At 37.5% G+C, this 19,155-nt stretch overlaps 1 protein-coding gene across 4 annotated transcripts in view; it reads left to right on the top strand.

The window, feature by feature from the left end:
• Positions 1 to 19,155, top strand: part of LOC117181338 (breast cancer type 1 susceptibility protein homolog) — a 149,666-nt gene that overhangs the window by 82,159 nt on the left and 48,352 nt on the right. For all 4 annotated transcript variants that reach the window (XR_004468110.1, XR_004468111.1, XM_033373905.1 and 1 more), the window contains one exon: positions 6,430 to 6,644. Coding sequence is in view for 2 of the 4 variants with exons in the window: in XM_033373905.1 (XP_033229796.1) it covers positions 6,430 to 6,644 (215 nt within the window). In the remaining 2 variants the exon portion in view is untranslated. The remainder of the gene's footprint in view (positions 1 to 6,429; positions 6,645 to 19,155) is intronic.

Below are 19,155 nucleotides of genomic sequence, written 5' to 3'. Positions count from 1 at the left end.
AGGCGTCATTTGAAGGATCAAGCTCGACGAAAATGGTTCACATTAGTGAATACTAATGCCATCTCTTAGAATTTTCAGATACTTATCAGACTGCCTAGTAATAATGTATGAACTAAATATAATCGTGTGTACTGTACAATTGCAATTTAAATAAATATAATAGTGCGAAAGAGATCAACACCCCATAATAAAGAAGTCTGCATTTACGTCGTATGCTCGTGTAAAGGATACGTATTGTGACCTTCAACGTGACGCGACGCATGCTGGGTTTATTATTTTTCGCCTGCTACTCTGACTGCACCAATTTTTACTAAGTCGCTTAGTAAGTCAGTGCGTCGTTCTCTCTCGACGTCTTTTCAAAACATCAGCATTTCGAAAAATATTATATAATTGTAATAGAAATAAGTTAAATATAAATAAGTTATTATTATAAGGCTTATATCCAATATAAATGAATTCAAACTTTAACTAATGTAATATTGTAAAAATTATTCAGCTAATAATAAGTAATTAATCTGTTCATAACATATAAAGCATTCGGATTATTTAGACATCAGAATTCAGATACTCATTTTACAACATAACAAAAATGCACATATATAATATAAATAAAAAGATGTATTTTAAATGTTAATAAAATGTTATTTCACCAATTATAGCCTATGTTCAATTGCATAACTTTCGAGTAAATACTAAATTTTTTAACTTAAATTTAAAAATTAAAATTTCGTCTTTATGCACCATTTTTATACATCTAATCTATTAATTATATTGTGAACTCATTTCACAACATCACAAGCATCATAAAAATTTATATAATTGTGATAGAAGTGTTTGAAAAAATAATAAACTTCTATATACGAATTTTAGAAAAATCTAAAACGTACACACACACATATGTATATATATATTAAAAGTTTGTGACATCTCAGGATCATGAGGTGGTTACAGTATGTAACGGAATCAATATGACGATCCGGCAAAAGTCTCGTGCAGCCTGAGGACACGGAGGGACCCAAGGACGAGCGCCTGCTGCATTTTTCTCGCAAGTGTTTTAGCATATTGTTCACACGCAGGGATGCTTTTCAAGCTACGGTATGTTACTTTCGGTATGTTAAGGTGGAAACGACACCGTTTTGGCATGCCAAAATGAAACCCTCAGTACCTGACTTCAATCCGGGTGATTTAAGGAAAGCAAAAGTTAGCTCACACGACATTGACTGATCCTCCACATTTCTGTGGAAAATGCCGTGCATCCTCGTATCGAGGAGCTGTTCACGAAAGTTTTTCTCTTGTGCTTTCGCAATCCAGTCTTTCAGGAGTGAGTAGTCCTTTGCCCATTTCTTTATGCTACCTGACCATTTTAAGAAGAGGGTCTCTTCCATTTGCGACTCTATGTGCTGTACCCAGAATAATCCTGTTGTAAAGACATTCAAGAGTCAATATTCCGCAACCATCTTGACAGCGCGGCGTGAGATGTAGAGTCGCGGAACAGAAGGCGTTAAACGCATGGTTTTGTTCATGTGCATAACCATTCATGTCCTGATATCAAGGGATCTGAGCTCGTTCTCGTCCATGGTACCATTCCAAATAAAGTACTACCGGGACGGCAAGCATTTGTCTAACCAAAATTCCATTCCTATTGCCTTAGTATATCGTTCGACAACCCCTAGAGTTAGATGTAGTTGCCCTTTGTTTTTAGCATAGACTTTAGATTATCCATGTAAAATACATGAGTGACCTTGTACTTTCGATCTGCAGGTTTGCCGCAAAAGTACTCGTTGGAATGGCGAAGTGCTAGAGATAGTGGCAATAATGTGAGGCAAAAGAGGAGTGGACTCATGGTTTCGCCCTGAAAGACCCCTCTCTGAAAGGTGACATTGTTAGTTCTCACACGATTTTTTCAGACGAGATAGTAAATCTGGTTTTCTAAAGCGGCATCAATCTCTATGCACCTCACGATTGGCAGATGAACCTTTAAGCTTTCCAAAAGACAGATGATAAGTCTATGTGAGGTCGAATCGATAGCTTTCCGGTAATCAATCCAGGCCATCGACAGGTCACGCTGGTAGTATACTGCATCTTTGCAGACACATCTATCGATGAGCAGGTTCTCCCGACATCCTGCTACGCTTTTCTTTGAGTCGCGTTGTTCATACATTTTTTGCCACACAGGTTCAATTGCCCGAACAATCCTATCATTTAGCATAGCTGTGAATATCTTATACAGTGTGTTCAGACAAATTATTGGCCTGTAATTCTTCGGGTCAGCTAAGTTGCCTATTTTTGGCAGGAGTATTGTGCGCCCTTCTCAAACCACTCCGCAGTTGATCCAGTCTATGCTGCACTTCGTAGAAGTGCCTGATGGTCAGCAGCTTTGATTTGTTAAGTGTGTGATAACGGGTCCGGAGTTCGCGCGCATACTTTCGAGCCTTGGCGGTAAAAATTTTGACAGATGTGATGTAATCAATCACATACAGAATGCGGGACGCGTACTGTCTTGCCCAGCCTATCTTTATGGCGAGTTGATGCATTCGTCTTTTGGTCTATGATCAGCCGTTGGTTTTGTTTACGGTTCGCATCGGCCAAAGCTCTCGCTGCATTATACACACAACAAATGATAGTCCAGAGGTTGGATTCTTCGGAAAAATGTCCACGAAGATCATTATCCATTTGAGCCAGATCTTTAAACTTGAAAGAAACTTGGGTGTTGATGTTTCTCCGGGTCAAAAAGCATCGCTGTTCCTCTACGGGATGCCTGCCCGCTGTTGATCTTAGTTTCGCCTCTCTTTCTCTGTTGCCGGCTAGTTCTGGCTGTTGTAGAGTAGGCGTTCCGCTTACATAGCCCGTTTTTTGGAGTACTTTGGCATGGTTTCGCAGACGTTGATGCGAAAACAGCGATTGTTGCGAGTTAGCCCGGGAGCCAGCGACCTTTTTAGTGAACAAAACCACAGAAGCTGAAAAATTTTTGTAAGCTTTATTTGGTATCACTAATAAGTGAATTGACGTCCAGCTGGCGCACTTCCGGGGAGTGTAGCTGTGGCAACCTCCCAAACACGTGAAATAATCATTTTTAAAAACTAGTACCGCAAAAGCTGAAACTTTTTTAACATGTTGATTATGTTTTAAACAAGTGAAAAAACGTAACGTGACAAAACGTAAAAACGTATAGCCGAATTTAGAGTGGGTGATTATGCTCCAGCTTTTCAAGTGAAGATGTGAAAAATATACGCTGGGTTAACTAATAACGCAACATTTGAAATTTGATAAACCAATAGTTAAGTGAATAAGTTAAACGAAAAAAAAACATTCAGCTTAATATTTAGTGGCGAAAAAGTGCCCAGGTAATGAAGTGAAAGATGCTGTACATCGGTATGCACTCGGGCGCGTTGTATCTTTGACTTCATCAGCTGGGCACTTTTCCCGCACTTAATATAAAGCTGAATATTTTTTTCATTTGACTTATTCAGTTAACTTTTCTATTGCCAAATATAAGCTTTTGCGGTATCAGATATTCATACTTTTCTCAATAAACGCAGCACGTCCATGCAGTTATTATACTATCTCACAAGTTTTTGCATTTAAAGGTTTTTTATATTAAATATTTACAGACCCGGCATCGAATCAGTTTTATGGTGCAAAAATAATTAAAGGTCGCATCATCAAATTAAGTACTAGATTCTCTGTCAATGAGCTACGAAAGTCAATAAAAGAAATTTCGTGAATAAGTAGAAAGTGCCATTTATACCTTATGAACTTCACATAATACATTTTTCAACCTTTTTAAAACAAAATTCATCATATAGCATTTGTAAAATGTTCACCATTTTTTTCTAGCTGTTTAAAGTTTATTTACCCTCATATATTCATTTGTAGACAACCGGATATCAAGCTTCATATTGAAAATCGCTTTTAATTGACAGACGGTCTAGTACTCGGCTCGGTGCTGCTACATACTTATGAAATAAAATTGGCTAATTTTGGGCTATACCGACTTTCTTTATTTATTATTTTTTAATAAATAGAACGGTAGAATAGATTTTTGCAAGCAGAAATGGGAAAGTGGGGTAATTGCTTTAAAAAGTTTTCGGAGAGCTAGGAAAAAGATCCTGAACACAAAACTATGTCGTTGACTTTGTAAGAGTATTAAATTTTGTAATGAATACATTTGTATTTTTTTATTTATAAATATTCGTTACAAAAAGTTATTTACTAATCTTTTTTATATCAAGAATTCCCCCTTCTTTTTCATCTTTAAATTATACTTATAAGCTCTCGCACTTTTTGGGCTACTCCTGCAGCCTCTATTCGGGACTTTGTTTGGCGGGAATCTGACAACACTGGCCCGAGCTATCTAGTGCGACTCTTGAACTGTTACAGATCCAAGCTGCTACCATGTCGAATGTACACTCGTTTTGTGTATGTTGCTAAAAAAAACGGAAAATTAAATCTTTTTGATACGAACAAGTTAAAGATGTGTATAGCCATATTAAATGTTCGGAAAGATGCTGGTTTGGGCTTCTCCAACGTTGTGTTGGCGGAAAATCTGAACAATTTTAGACGGTATCATAGCGAGTGCCACAATGACTTTACAGCGATACCGCCTAAATACAGAGGATGTGATCCGAAAAAGCAGGCATCCTCGTCCTCAAGTACTGAGTAAGTGCTTCTAACACAAAATAAATAAGAATTATTAAGAAATTTGTTGGAAGATTATAAAATTAACCTGAGCGGAAAAATTATATATAGTGTATATATAGTGTGAAGTTTTATATATAATATTCATTTGTTTTAAACATTTTTCATATAAAAAAAATGAATATTATATATAATACTTCGCACTATATATAAAATATATATAATTTTTCGCCTTGGGAATCATGAATAATTTTCCTTGAATTGATCTCACATTCTCTAAATATTTTTGTTTGCATTAATACATCAGTAAATTATCGCGCACTTATAGCAAATAGCTTTATATTTACTGAGGAAAAAGTTTATAACTGTTGCAGTCAAAGATACAACGCGCCCGAGCGCATACCGATGCACAGAATCTTTTACTGCATCAGCTGGGCACTTTCGCCCCACTAAATACAAAGCTGGATGTTTTTTTCATTTAGGTTATTCACTTAAATATTAGTTTACCAAATTTCCGCTTTTGCGTTTTCAGATTAACCAGCGTATATTTTTCACGTCTTTACTTGCAAAGCTGGGGCATAATCCCCCACTCTAAGCTCGACTGGATACGTTTTTTCACTTCTTCATAACATAATCAACATGTTAACAAAGTTTCAGCGTTTTCGGTATTATGCAAGGATAAGATTGCGTACTCTGAGAGGTCGCTCGATATCCCAGAGTTACCGTTCTACACACCTCATCCAGGTGCCATTCAGCTTTCGGCACGGTTTTCACGCCTCCGCTTGGAGGTTAATTCCTTCGCGACCACCCCTGGACAATTGTCCGCGACTGCCTATTCATTTTTGTAACCATATTCAGCAGAAACCCTTGGTACAGGGACCCTCCATCCGCAAGCCGAGGTCGCGTTCGGTGGCTTTGTCAACGTAGTATAACTGAGCCACAGCAACGCTTGGCTGGGTCTGCTAATATATGTATAATTTTGAAATCTGAATTCAGATAACAATTTCATACCGTCGCAAACCTTAAAAAAATTATATAATTATAACATTTATATAAACGCTTGGAAAATAATATAAATGAAATATAGGTGTTTTAAATATAAATAAAATTTAATTATACAAATTATAGCAAATATTCAATTACACAACCTTCAAGTTGATTCTCGATTTATGTTCTTAAGTTTGAAAAATGTAATCTTTATGTAAATTAATATTGTGAAAAAAATGTATGAGCTAATACGTAATTAATCTGTTCATAACATAAAAGTCATTAAACTATCATTTTCATTCAAATATTTAAATAAATTTTATTCTACACCTTTTAAAAAACTTTTTATTTCATTTATAAAAATTTCATTTATTAGTGACTTTTAATATTGATTTAAGGAAGGAAATTAAAACATATTTACTGATAATTTTGAAAATTGATTGAAAATATTAATCTCGAAACAGCAGCATTATTCCGAAAATATTGTTAAATTTTGAATTGCATTTATTTAAAACGTACTGCAGGACTTACGTGCAAATTACATATTTATGTTATATGATCAGTTTTCTGTTGTATTTGGTTGAGCCAGCATATTAAAGTAGTAAATACAATTTAAAATTTAACGATTCAAACTCTGGACACTTGCATCTGCAGACTTCAGAGCCGCTACACTGAATATGGTTTTCATATTCTTTAATTGATTTATCTTAATAATTAAATCAAGAAATATTAAATAAAGGAACAAAAAAGAATAAATAAATAGATCAAGTATAATGTTGTTAAACCTCTCCATGTTTGTTGCAGCCTTGATGTTTGTTCAAATCCTTACACAACACGTTGTGGCCATCCATTTTGTCAACAATGCATAGCAACAGTAATGGAGAAGCGGGGTGCTCAATGCCCAATGTGCAATGGAAGCTTAAACCGAAGAACGGTTCACCGAAACTTTCCCTTTGCAAATATGATCACCTGTTTCCATAAGATCGAAGAAGCTATTAAAGCTGACATTCATATCGACAGTAAGTTTATTTAGATAAAATATTATAATAATGATGAATAATAATAGATCTAGTAAAATGTAGTGAAAGCGAACACTAGTGAGTATTTATAGATTGCATATTGGTACTAATAATTTTTTCAACAACAAAAAAAGACTCATAAAATATCCTACAAAATTCTTATTATTTGAATATTTTATTTTAATAGTTTTCACATATGGTCAAAACCCTTTTTAATTTTTTAAGGGGGTATCCCTATATAGATCACGAAAAATCGAATAAAACTTTGGGAATTTTTTGTAACAAAACTACACAATGTTTCTATCTCAAATTTGGATTGATTTTTATTGACGTTTCATAATAATAAAAAAATTGTGTTTCAATGCAAAATGTTGAAAAACAAATCCGCCATGACGCGTGAAATTTGACAACTTTTTTTCCCCCTCTGGTTTTATGGGTATACCTCGTCCATGTAGCTATTTTCAATGCATGAAAAAATTATTTCACAAAATGACAGAAGAAAAAAGAATTTCGAATTCTTTTATTGTTTAAGCAAATAAGTGGTTAAATAATAATTTTGCACAAAAACAAAGAGGTATATTGACTAGAAAATTAAATTATCTTTGAAATGGCGTTTTTTTTCGATAAGTTAAAAATACGCTGAGTTCTCGTGCCCATAAACTCGGAAAATCGGAAAAATTTGATTTCGAGATAAACGCGTTTAAAATCCGAGCGCGCACCTGCCTACCTGCTCCACGCGCTGGAAGACGTTAGCGAAAATAGCTATAGCAGCTAAACCGGTCCGAATTTCGGGCTAAAATTTTAACAGAGTACTTTTGAAATGTCATACTTTCTATTTGTGCAGTAAAAAAATAGATTTTTTTATCAATCTATATAGGGATACCCCCTTAATATTCTCATTATTTCCGATGCCTTCTGCCTAAATTTCCGAGAAAAATAGCATGTGAGAAAGAACTTCACGATCTATTTGGCCTACAAAAAAGGGATTCCGCGAGTTGATTTTGAACAAAACACATAATAATAAAATTTCAATGCAAGTCAAAATAGAGCACGGAAAATAGGGCGTTCTACAATGGGTAGAACGTGTCGCATGTAGAGAAACAAAAAAAATATAAGTAATAACAACAACAAAATAGATCGATACAGCTCACCAGTTTCTAAAGTCTTAAAACTACCGCTCGTCGAATACGCACAAAACATTAAATAGATTAAAAGAAACGAAAGTGGTTTTGGTTCCCTTTTGAATTTTTCTTGTGGTTGACAAAACGGGCGAAAACCTTTTATTTGTGTGTGTTTATTAACTTACTCTAGTTCTTGAATCAAGTAAATGTTACTTGATTCAAGTCAATTGCAGGTACGAATGGGGACGATGGAATATGAGTGTGTTCCAAATAAATAAGTACTTGCTACCGTATGCTTGGAACAAGCTTACATTTTCTTAATCTGAGAAAATGTATTATTAGATAGAATATCGCATTTTATTATTCTAAAACTTTATTGTGTTACTTCATATAGAGATGTATTCAAGTGCAGAACTTAGTTTACTTCCAAGAAATCATTTTTGATACACTTCAAGAATATATTTTCTTAATCTAAGAATATGTAGTATCAGAGCAATAGACTAGCGCCTCAACTAAACACTATTTGTCAACGAAAAAAGATGGTTTTCGAAATTGTTGTTATATAATCTTCATTTTTTAAATGATTAAAATACGTAATTTGCGCACACTGTTGCTTACACATTTAATCGTGCGTCTAGACGCTTGGGTCGTACCAAGTCATATGATGAGCTTCGACCAACTTCAAACTAAAAGTTGTTGAATTCAACTTTAATATACCATTTTTTATTTAGAAAAATTGTAGGATTGAATTTTCCTTATTTCAAAAAAGGCTCGATACTTTTTTTTTAAATATATTTAAAAATGTTATAAAATATCTAAAAGTAATGAACAATAAACAAAAATTCTCCATAAAATGCGCAGTTTTCAATTTATCCGACTCTTTTATTGTATATAATATTCTCTTACTCAATTTTTAATGCAAACTAACATTTTTTAAACAATAATTTAAAATATGTAAAAAGGCGAAGTAAGTATCACTTATTTAACGAGGCATTTAATACTTTTTGTTTTTAAATATTTAAAGCGCTTAAAAACGACCCAAAGGTAATAAATAATAAAGTAAAGTTGTAAGTACAAAAATGCTTTAATAACATCAATGACACTTATTTTACAAAGGGCTCAATACTTTTTTCTTTCAAAATTTAATCTGCTTAAAAACTATCTAAAGCATCTTACGCATATAAAAAATAAAGAACTTCTTAGTTGAAAAACGCTTTAATAACTTCAGTGACGAATAAATATTTTCTGATTTTTAAAAACCTTTGTAAGATGCACAGTTTTTGATTTATATTATTCTTATATAATACTTTTTAACTCAGTTTTTAATTAAAAATAACAATTCCTAAAAAATAATTTAAAATATGTAGAAAAAATTAATAGCTGGTTTAAATATTACCTATATAAAAAAGTGCTCTATACTGTATTTTTATTTTAAATATAAAATACTTCGAAATTAGAAGAAACAATAATTCTGTAAAGAAACGTTTAGTGCAAGAACTTGCAGGTTAAAAGCCATCTCGTGGTAGTCGGCTGAAAAATATTTGTTTGCTTCCTCCTTGCTTTCTCAGTTGTTTTATTTAAAAAATGTTTAATTGTCAATTTTTTAATTGTTCTCTTATAAAATGTAATGCATTCTTAATAAACTTTTTAAAAATGTCGTTGAATCTTTTTTATTAAATATTTTGCTTTAAAAGCGCATTACGTTTTTTTAAATTGTCGAGAAACATTTTCTATGATTAATGAATTCTTTGACTGGAAAACTTAATTTTATTAAGTTTTTATAAATGTACATAATAATAATATCCGCATTAAATTTTCTATAATTAATGACATGTTGAAATGAAATTTTCAACGATCACTGAAGTCACCGACTGAAAAACTGAATTTTGTTAATTTTATTCAAAGAAACCTAAATCTATACTTAATTATTTTAAAAAGCAACATTGTATGCGCACTACAGTTTGCGGGAAACATTGCATTGTCAATTAATAACATAAAAATATACGACTTTAATACAGTGGCCGGGATTAAGAAAGTTTGCTGCTTTTATTGGTTGGCGAGGATTTTCGTCTGGATGGCGAAGAGTATTGGCCACACCCGAAGTTCCATTACATTCTCCTCGTACAAATCACGTCGAACCAGAGTGTCAGCGATAGGCGAGAGGAGCCTCCGCGGAGAAGGAATGGCTTCCAAAATCCTGGAAAGCCTATCCGAGAGGAACGTCCCCGGACTCGCCGAGCGCAGGCTCAAATTCTGGACCTGCAAAGATGTCTGTTGACCATGAGCTATGTGAGGACCCAGGATTTAGAGAGAATACCTTCAAAGCTTCTCAAAAATTTGTCGGCGTAGATCTGCTCACTGCTTATTGCGGTCGAGCTTCATGGGAGATCATTTCGTCTAAATATTTTATTTAAACTGTGTCCCTGTGGGGTAAATATCAAGTAGGACTTTGATCAAACGAATTTAATCCTTTGCCCGATTATGCAGAAAATTCCATCTAAAGTTGGCGAGTGCCATAAGTGTTGTACATTTTCTTCGAACAAAAAATAAAAGGTAGTATCGCATAAGGACCTAACTCACATTATTACCATGAAAACAATGAAAACTATGGATTTGACCATGTTATAATTACGTTCCAAAAAAATGCAGGGGGAATTTTTTTCGGTACGAAATTCACGGTTTTTCAAATTTGTATTTTTTATTTTGTTCCAGGAGTACGTTTAGATATGATCAGTCAGTTTTTCATCTTGATGTGAGGGCGCGCGCGCAAAGGGGCCTAAGCACAAATTCAGAGTTAAGGGCATGTGGCATAGCCAAATACTTATAGTACCGACCTCACTTTATCACTCGTCTACATTTTTTTTTTACCTAAGAACTTTTTTTGTAAATAAAATATCGAGCTGAAACTTTGCAAAATGTATTATAGTACAATAAAGCACCGACGAAATTGAAACTGGGAGCCTTTTTCACATCTTTTTTCTGAACCGCGCAATTTTTTTAACGGTCGAACTTTTTTTATGCATAAAATATCGGCCTCAAATTCTGAAAAATCCAAGAGCCGACAGAAAACCACGTTAAAGTACAAAAAAAAATAAAAAATGTTTAAAAAAAGATGTGAACTAAATGTTATCCGGCACCCAACAAAATTATTAAATTTAATATTAAATTATTAAATTTTGTACTTTAGCGTAGTTTTCTGTCGGCTCTTAAATTTCTCAAAGTTTGAGGACGATATTTGATTTATGTAAAAGTTCGAACTTTAAAAAAAATGTCGAGGTTCAGATCAATTATGTGATAAAGGCTCCCAGTTTTAATTTGGTCGGAAATAATTTTCTGTTAAGTTCCTACCCAAATGAAGTACCTAAACGTACTTTATTGTGGTCTAATACATTTTCTAAAGTTTCAGGTCGATATTTTATTTACAAAATAAGTTCGTAGGTTCAAGAAAAATATTCAGTGAACTGATAAAGTGAGGTTGGTATTATAAGTGGCTGTTTGGCTGTGTCACATGCCCATAAGCTTCTATAGTTTATGGAATGCTAACGAATGAATATTATAAAATGGGGTTTTAAAAAATCATTTTTTTAGAATGTATATTAGAATTTATTTTAATTCTCTGAGTCTATTTCATTTTCGAAAATGTGTGCATTAGGCACTTATGGTGTTAGTATTAACCCCACTCAAACTTGAAAATAATAATTTTATCCCTATAATAGAAAAATGCTAATATATCCTTGACTATAATCGGTCATAAAGGTCCTTTTCATGTTGACACCTACCTATATTTTTGAATGGAACATAAAATGATCGAGGCTACTTTTAATTTTACTAATTTATTTATTTATTTACTTTATTAATTTTTACTATTTAAAAAAAATGATAAAAGTGTATTAAGTACAAAAATGACATACTTTAGACCAGAAAAGACCAATGATGAGATGTATATCATTTTTATACCTATTGCACTCTCCACTAACTGCATATTAACTATTTACAATCTACAAAACTCGCGAATTATGAAATGCCGGAAATTTTCCGGTATAATGTTTCATTCCCGGTTTTATTCCGATTTAAGTTCGCCCCTGCTTTCTCCTCGCTGTCCCGGATGGGTGGACACCCTGGTGGTAAATTATCTACACGTCAATTTCTTTAGATGTTGCTAAGATAACTCATTTTTGATCATTCAGAATGTCGAAACTTTGACACGTCATTTGGTGGCAAAAATCAGAACTATAAAGAGTAGGTAAGATTTTAAAGATGCATTTTAATTTGGGAACACAATTGTTTTGTGAGGTATGTAGTATTTATTACGAACTAAAAATAAGTCTTCATCGAAAACAAAAGGTTTCAATTGATATTTACATCTTATAGAGTGAAAAAACACATTTTTTTCAGAAATATTTTTCTAACAAAAAAAACTATTGTACTATTTATTCATGGTATTTTTAACAGATTATAAACCTAAATAAACTTATTTCGAAGCAAAAATGAATCAAAAGAAATTTTTTTTTATTTACACATTAACTATTTACCATCTGTAATGCGGGCAGGGAGCCCCCTATGGAGCTCCCCTGGCGCTCAAGCTATAACGCCTATTGTGCCACACCCCTAGCTGTCGCTATCAGTAGCTTACCCCAGATCTCTTAAAGAAGCCCAGCAAGTCATTCACCGATAGCATTGTAGCTTTCTCAGGTACCATAAAATAGGAGCCAAGGGTTTGATGCCTGAGCCTTGCCAACGCCGGGCACTGGCATATAACGTGCAAGGATGTTTCATCATCCCTGCCACATCTCCTGCTCTCCTTAGTGGGGTTATACCCCATTTTGTGCTGATGGTAGTTTAAGTGGTTGTGCCCAGTGAGCATCTGAACCACTGTCCTTACGTCTTTCTTTGGCAAGCCTAAGATTTCCCTGGCTCTGTCCATTCTGCCCGTATAGCCCAGGATAAACTTCGCATGTCGGCAACCCCGGACCTGCTCCCAGTATTCTCGGTGCTTAGTGCGGATCCAGCTTTTTGTGGCAAGACCGATGCAGCAAGACGCTAGACCCAGTACCGGTTCCGGCTCTATGTATTCACCTGCCGTACTGCTTCTTGCCAGCTGGTCCGCTTTCTCGTTGTGCTTGATCCCTGTATGGCCAGGAAACCGTATGAGAGCCACTTTATTCTTTTCTGCATGTCGGTTTAATGCCTTTTTGCATTCCCAAACCAGTTCAGATATTATAACTGGTTTTCCCACTGCAGTTAGTGTCGCTTGGTTGTCCAACCAGATCGTAATCTGTCTCCCAGCCGCGTTTTCCTCTAATAATATCTCAGCACTTCGAAGAACGGCAAAGACCTCCGCCTGAAAGGCAGTAGCATGTCTCCCAAGCGGGACCACCACTTCCCTCCTCCTCGCACTGTCATAAATTCCCGCTCCTGTCCCTCCCTCCCCTCCTTGAGCCATCCGTATACCAGGTTTTCCCTTGGTGGAGTGGGTTACCATTTTCGTTCCATGCATCCCTACTTGGGATGTAGACGCGGAAAGCCCTGGTGAAGTCGAAACGTTTTGTTATTCTATCCTGCCTCATCTCAAGAATCGGCAGTGAGCTCATGTCACTCGGGAGCCTAGTGTGTCTAGTCCCCCGAGTCCATCTGTTTACTCTCACCAGGCGACCCATCGCGTGTGCCGCTTTTGCAGTTATTGCAAGGTGAAGAGGGACTATCGCTGCTTTAGGCGTAGTCCTCATTGCTCCTGTTAGACCCCTAAACGCTGGCGTTTGCAATCGTCGCAGCCTGTCGTGCATCGTTTTGAGTTCTACCCGTGGCCACCAGACCAAAGCCGCATGAAAGAGCCTCGGTTTAAGAACCGTGGAGTAGAGCCGTGCAAGCATTTTGGGCCCTATTCCCCACGTCAACCCAAAAGCTCTCGTACACATCCAGAAAGTCATGACGAATTTCCTGCATTGGGTCCCCAGGTGCTTTGCCCAGTTCAGTGTGCTATCTAAGATGACTCCCAGATACTTAACCGAGTCTGAGAACGTCAGCCTCCCGCCACAGAAAACAGGAGCATCAACCTTCGGCATCTCGTAATTCTTCGTGAAAATGACCATTTTGGTCTTTTCTGGATTCACCGACAGCCCTGAGCTATCGCACCAGAGCTCCACGATGCGCAGAGCCGACCTTGTAAGACCCATTAAGGTTTCAAGATGAGCCCCCCTAACTAGGATTAGAAAGTCATCCACATATCCCTGAGTATAATACCCATCTTCATTAGGCCTATGCAGGAGACTATCCACTACTATGCACCACAGGACGGGCGAGAGGACACTCCCCTGTGGACACCCCCTTGGCGCTACCCCACAACCCCTTCCACCCTTTTGCTGTCTACAACCTTTGAGGCAAAACTCCAGTCGGCCCTCCTCAACTCTTGGGCCCAGTATTCCTCCTCTAGGTTGGTTTGAATTCGCGGAAAACCCGGCAAGTGAAATTCCATCAGACGGTTCAGCGTTGCTTCTTCGTCTTCGGTAAACTCGCCATTTCCGAGCCTTATGAGCCCAAGCCGAGCTTCCGGGTTTTTCGCTAGGATTTTGTGGAGCCTTGCTGTTTCTTGAATATCCTTCGATTCCTCACAGAAGCCACTCCAGTCTTCCTTCTTATATCTCCTTATACTTTTGTTGTAATCATACTGAGCCGTCTTATAGATGTCCCAGTCTGACTTAGTTCTGTTTTCCCTATTGCGCAACGCTATTGTCTTTTTGCGGAGCTTCTCCAGGTGCGTATTCCACCATTCTGCTCCTTTCCTAGACTTAACTGTGCTTGTGGGACAATTTTTTTCATACTATGTAGTCAGACCCCTTCGCAGAAAATCCGCGGCGTGCTCTAATTCATCAATACTGCCATAGTTTGTGAGAAATTCCACTAGCCTTCCTCTGAGTTCCTCTTTATATGAGTCCCAGAGCGTATTTCTAGGGTTTCGGCTTTTGAAACCACTGGTTTACCTAGATTTAACTGAAACAGGATATATTTGTGGTCCGAGAGAGACTCCTCATCAGAGACTCTCCAGTCCACTACCCTACTCCTCAGCCGCTCCGAGCATAAAGTCAAATCAAGAACCTCACTCCTGTTTTTAATCTGGATCTCATTGATATTCGTGCTCCTCCACACCGTATGGCGAGATTTCGCATCACATCCCAATAGCAGAGGAATTCTGTACTTCTGGCAGTGCTGAATTAGAATCTCCACCTCTCTATTAGGCATGGATCTATCCGCATCGCAAGGGAAATACGCTGAGGCAATTGCAACCTCTACTCTTTCCTCACTTCCACCCCTGAGCCTCACCTTGATAACAGTAAGATCCCTGGAACAAAACTTTGACACCAAAATCGCATTCATACGCTTGACAGCTATGCATGTCCTTGGCGCTTTCTCGAGCGACTCCTTATAAATGTAGCCACATCCTGACTGGCCGTTAATCCTTTCCCTGTATACCCAGGGTTCTTGGATTAGGGCGAGCCCTGTCTGCATCACTGACATGCGTCTGGCTAAAACCGCCGAGGCGCCTTTGTTGTAGTGCAAATTTATCTGCATTATTGAGATTCCTGTATCAGCCATTGAACGACTAAGCCGGGGTATCCCCAGACGCTACAGGTCCCCCTGAGGAGCCCTGTTGGGTCACCCTACCTGCCCCCAAATAGGGCCGGTTGCCTAGAGCCGCAAGAGCTCTGACTGCGGATTCAGGAAGTCCAACAACCTGGATCCATCCACTCCCCTTCTGCCTGGATCCCTGCCCATCGGAGTACACCTTCCACAAATCCGTCCTAAGCGTCGAATTTTGGAGGCTCAGGTGCCCCAGAACGGCCGTCGGATTCTCGGGTTTTCCGTGAATCAGAGCGGTCGCTCTGCGGTACGTTTGCATACATTCATTCCCCCTGAGCTCCAGGTTTAGTCCCTCTTTGAGCCTAAACCTTGGAGGTCTCTCCGTCGTTGAATCTGGGGTCACGCCCCTCGCGTGGTAACGCGTCAATCTCTTTAGATAGAGTAAGGCGAAAATAAGACCCTGTGTTTCCAGAGCCTTCTGCCATTTCAGCTCCCTATTTGGGGGGGGGGGGGGCCTCTGGATCCCTTTTTCCTCTTGCCCATAAGATGAGCCTGAGTAGTTGCTCCAGGTGTATCCTCGTTGTCTTGGATGCTGTTTTAGAGACGCGCATTGCGCGTCTTCTTCTCTTGAGCACCGCTACGGTTCTACCTCCTGACGCAGAGCTCCATTAGCTGCTCTTCTATCGTGACGTCAGGATTGACGCCAGCCTCATATTTTCTCGCCGCTTCCAGTGGATTGCCCCCTACGGAGGCTTCCACTTTCTGCGGTCGGTTGAAAGAGGGTCCCGGAATGAGCCCCTCGTTTTTAAAATTATTTTGGCCGCTGCAGAGCCCCGCATGCAGAGGGCAGGTCTAAATACTATGGAATTCGACCTGATGTCCCAAAATCCTCGCTCAGACACCTCCTTTGGGACCCGCGCCTGTCCGCCTCTGCTGAGGGGGCAGACCGGGGTGTTCAAGGATTTGTTAACCCTGGCGCCATGCAGCCCTCAACACGGCGATTACATCTTGGCTTCGGGAGCATGAGAACTCGCGCTCTCGATATTCCAGAGAGTTTTGCCATTACCTTCTGGAAGGACCGCTCCTTAGTTTAGATCCCACAGATCGGAGTTCTTCAGATCCCCCGGAAAGCTGCACCTCGCGACACAGTTACTCTGGTTCACCCATTTCGGACTATAGCCCGGTGAGACCCGTAAGCCCTCCCACCATCTGCAAGGTCTCGCGATCCCTAGGTAGAGTGTCGCCGCATACGTTACTTAAAGTTCATTTATTCTTATAATGCAATGAAGCTTACATGAAATAGTGAAATAATTGTGTTTTTTTAATAGCTTTTTTGACAAAAAAGGGTTTTTTCATTGTATAAGATAGCAATTTGATATAAAGTGCATTTTTTTGGATGAAGATTTATTTTTAGCATTCTATAATCGTTTTAAAATTGATTAAACAATCGCAAAAACACTTTCATTTACAAATTAAAATGCATCTTTAAAATGCTACCTACTCTTTCTAGTTCTCGTTTTCGGCACCGTATGACGAAATGGCCGAATACCGTTCCCAATGTTTACATAAATTGTTTTTCTTGTAACGGCACGAAAGTTAAGGAAATTCTGCGTAAATAAGCTAAAGTTGAAAGCAGAATGTCAATTTAATAAAAGAAAGATATAATAGTTCCTTAGCTAATTCTATAGGTAAGTCTCTATAGTATTTTGCTAAATTGTTAAGATTTTTTTCGAATTTTTTCCCTAGTTTTTACCCTAAACTTAACCTAATCACTACATAAAAGTTAATAAGAATTAATAAGTTCAGCACTTTATTTGTAAGCATTAAAGCATACTGAGACAAGGAATGGTAATTGACACAGCGCACTTCCCGCCGCAAACAGCCCTAAACCTCTCGTGGGCACAAACAGTCTGTCTGTTCGCAAGAACACGCCCTACTCGCCAATACTGCTACTGTACCGCCGAATTAGGCTGTGGTTACTCGATGTCATGTGGTAATAATAAGGAGACCGATCATGCTGTACAAAGCGTCTCGAGTTTTGACTGCTGTAACTGTACATTTACTGTCATACTTAGACGTTTAAAGCCAATGCTCACAACGAAGGGGACATGCATGCGCACTGTGATTTGCTATCTCTTTTGCTCCAGAAAGAAGTTTGCGAGTGAGTGCCGTGTTAAATGCATTAATTTTCAAACCATAGATGAATTTTCAACCAGAAAAATTAACTTTCTACCAAAATAAGATTTTTTTCAAACAAAATACATGAATTTTTATCCAAAAAAGATCAATTTTTAACCAAAAATAAAAAAATTAAATTTTCAGAAAGCAATATATATTCACGTACCGTGCTAGGTGAAAACGTAGTTATTCCTGATGTACTTTTGTTTCAATAGGATATTTGACACATTGGACAACAACACGCCATTTTTTTATCTAGATTTTTATTTTTCAACTTTCCAACGTTTAAGCTTACTTGACTTTGCAAAACATTGATATAACGTCAATTTATGCCGTTGTGGTGGTTGTCAAGCACTAGCACTCACTCGCGCACTTCTCGCGGGAAAAAAAGAGATAGAAAATCACAGTGCACATGACCCTTCGTAGTGAGCAATGGCTTTAAACGCCAAGTCTGTCAGTAAATGTACAGTTACCGCAGGCAAAACATATCTTATTATTACTCCGTGCTCAATGCTTTAGGAATGCAGACCTATAATCGACGGTGGCGCAAACAAGCACTGAAAACGCACTGACGAACGGCACTGGGCCGCCAGTGCGTTTTCCAGTGGCTGTTTGTGCTGATTTTCAGCACCTACACCGCACTGAGGAGTGATGGGACGGTCATATAATGTTCTAATTGTATTCGTCATGTACCGGGCGGGCAGAATTATTTACAGTACCTGGCCGCAACTAAACCGACTCCCGTTTTAGAACTTTCTTCAAATTATTAACACTTTTGTTTAAGGCCAGGTTCCTCCAAAAAACAAGTTTTTTTTTTTAATTCCATTTATTTTAAAAACAATATTTGAAAATTAATTTTCTTAAAGATGAAAGTACATATATTAAACTACTTTAAAACATTTTTTTTTTATTGTGGCGACTCCAAAAACAGCTGCTCAAACTCGTCTGATTTTTTGGTGAGTGTCATCATTTCTGGGAAACGAATCATCTGAAAGCAAAAGGGAAAACAGTTTCATATTCTGTATCGAATTGTCTCTGGTCGGAACTAAAATGAAACATTTCCACCGAAAAATAAACAAAATGGCGGACTTTTTAATTTTCGACCCTTTTTTGCACTTTTAATTGTTAATAACTTTTTAAAATAATAATGAATATTTTTTGTTGTAGTTCCGACCATAGAGAGACATCTAAAGAGTAAAATGCAATTTGGTTTATGATGATGAGTGGAATAGTTTTGAAATACGAGTGACACTCAGTTGAAAAAATGTGGTTTTGAGAAAAAGCCGATTCAAGTGTTTATTCGTGAAAAATCGTGAAAAATCGTGAAAAAGGGTGAATTTTACTCACATATCCATTCCAGCTTCGTACACAACTCCTTCTTGATCTCCATATGCATCATTTTCAAGTATTCTTGCATTTCTAATAGCAGTACGATTTTCTTTAGACGCTTCAGTTACTGCAAGCTCGGCTCGTTCAACACGCTTGTCGTTAACCTTATCAGCGAACTGCCTTACTTGCGGGCCGATTTTGACTCCCATACCTTCCATAACTTTTAATATCGGTAAAAGCCCTTCATTAAAAATGCAAGCAGCACTGAGAGCAGTAATTTCAAGTGTTTGTTTGATATGATCAATGAT

Source organism: Belonocnema kinseyi, chromosome 10 (assembly GCF_010883055.1).
Source record: "Belonocnema kinseyi isolate 2016_QV_RU_SX_M_011 chromosome 10, B_treatae_v1, whole genome shotgun sequence".
NCBI lineage: Eukaryota > Metazoa > Arthropoda > Insecta > Hymenoptera > Cynipidae > Belonocnema > Belonocnema kinseyi.
Note: the sequence above shows the minus strand (reverse complement) of the source record. Positions and strands in the feature narration are given on the sequence as shown.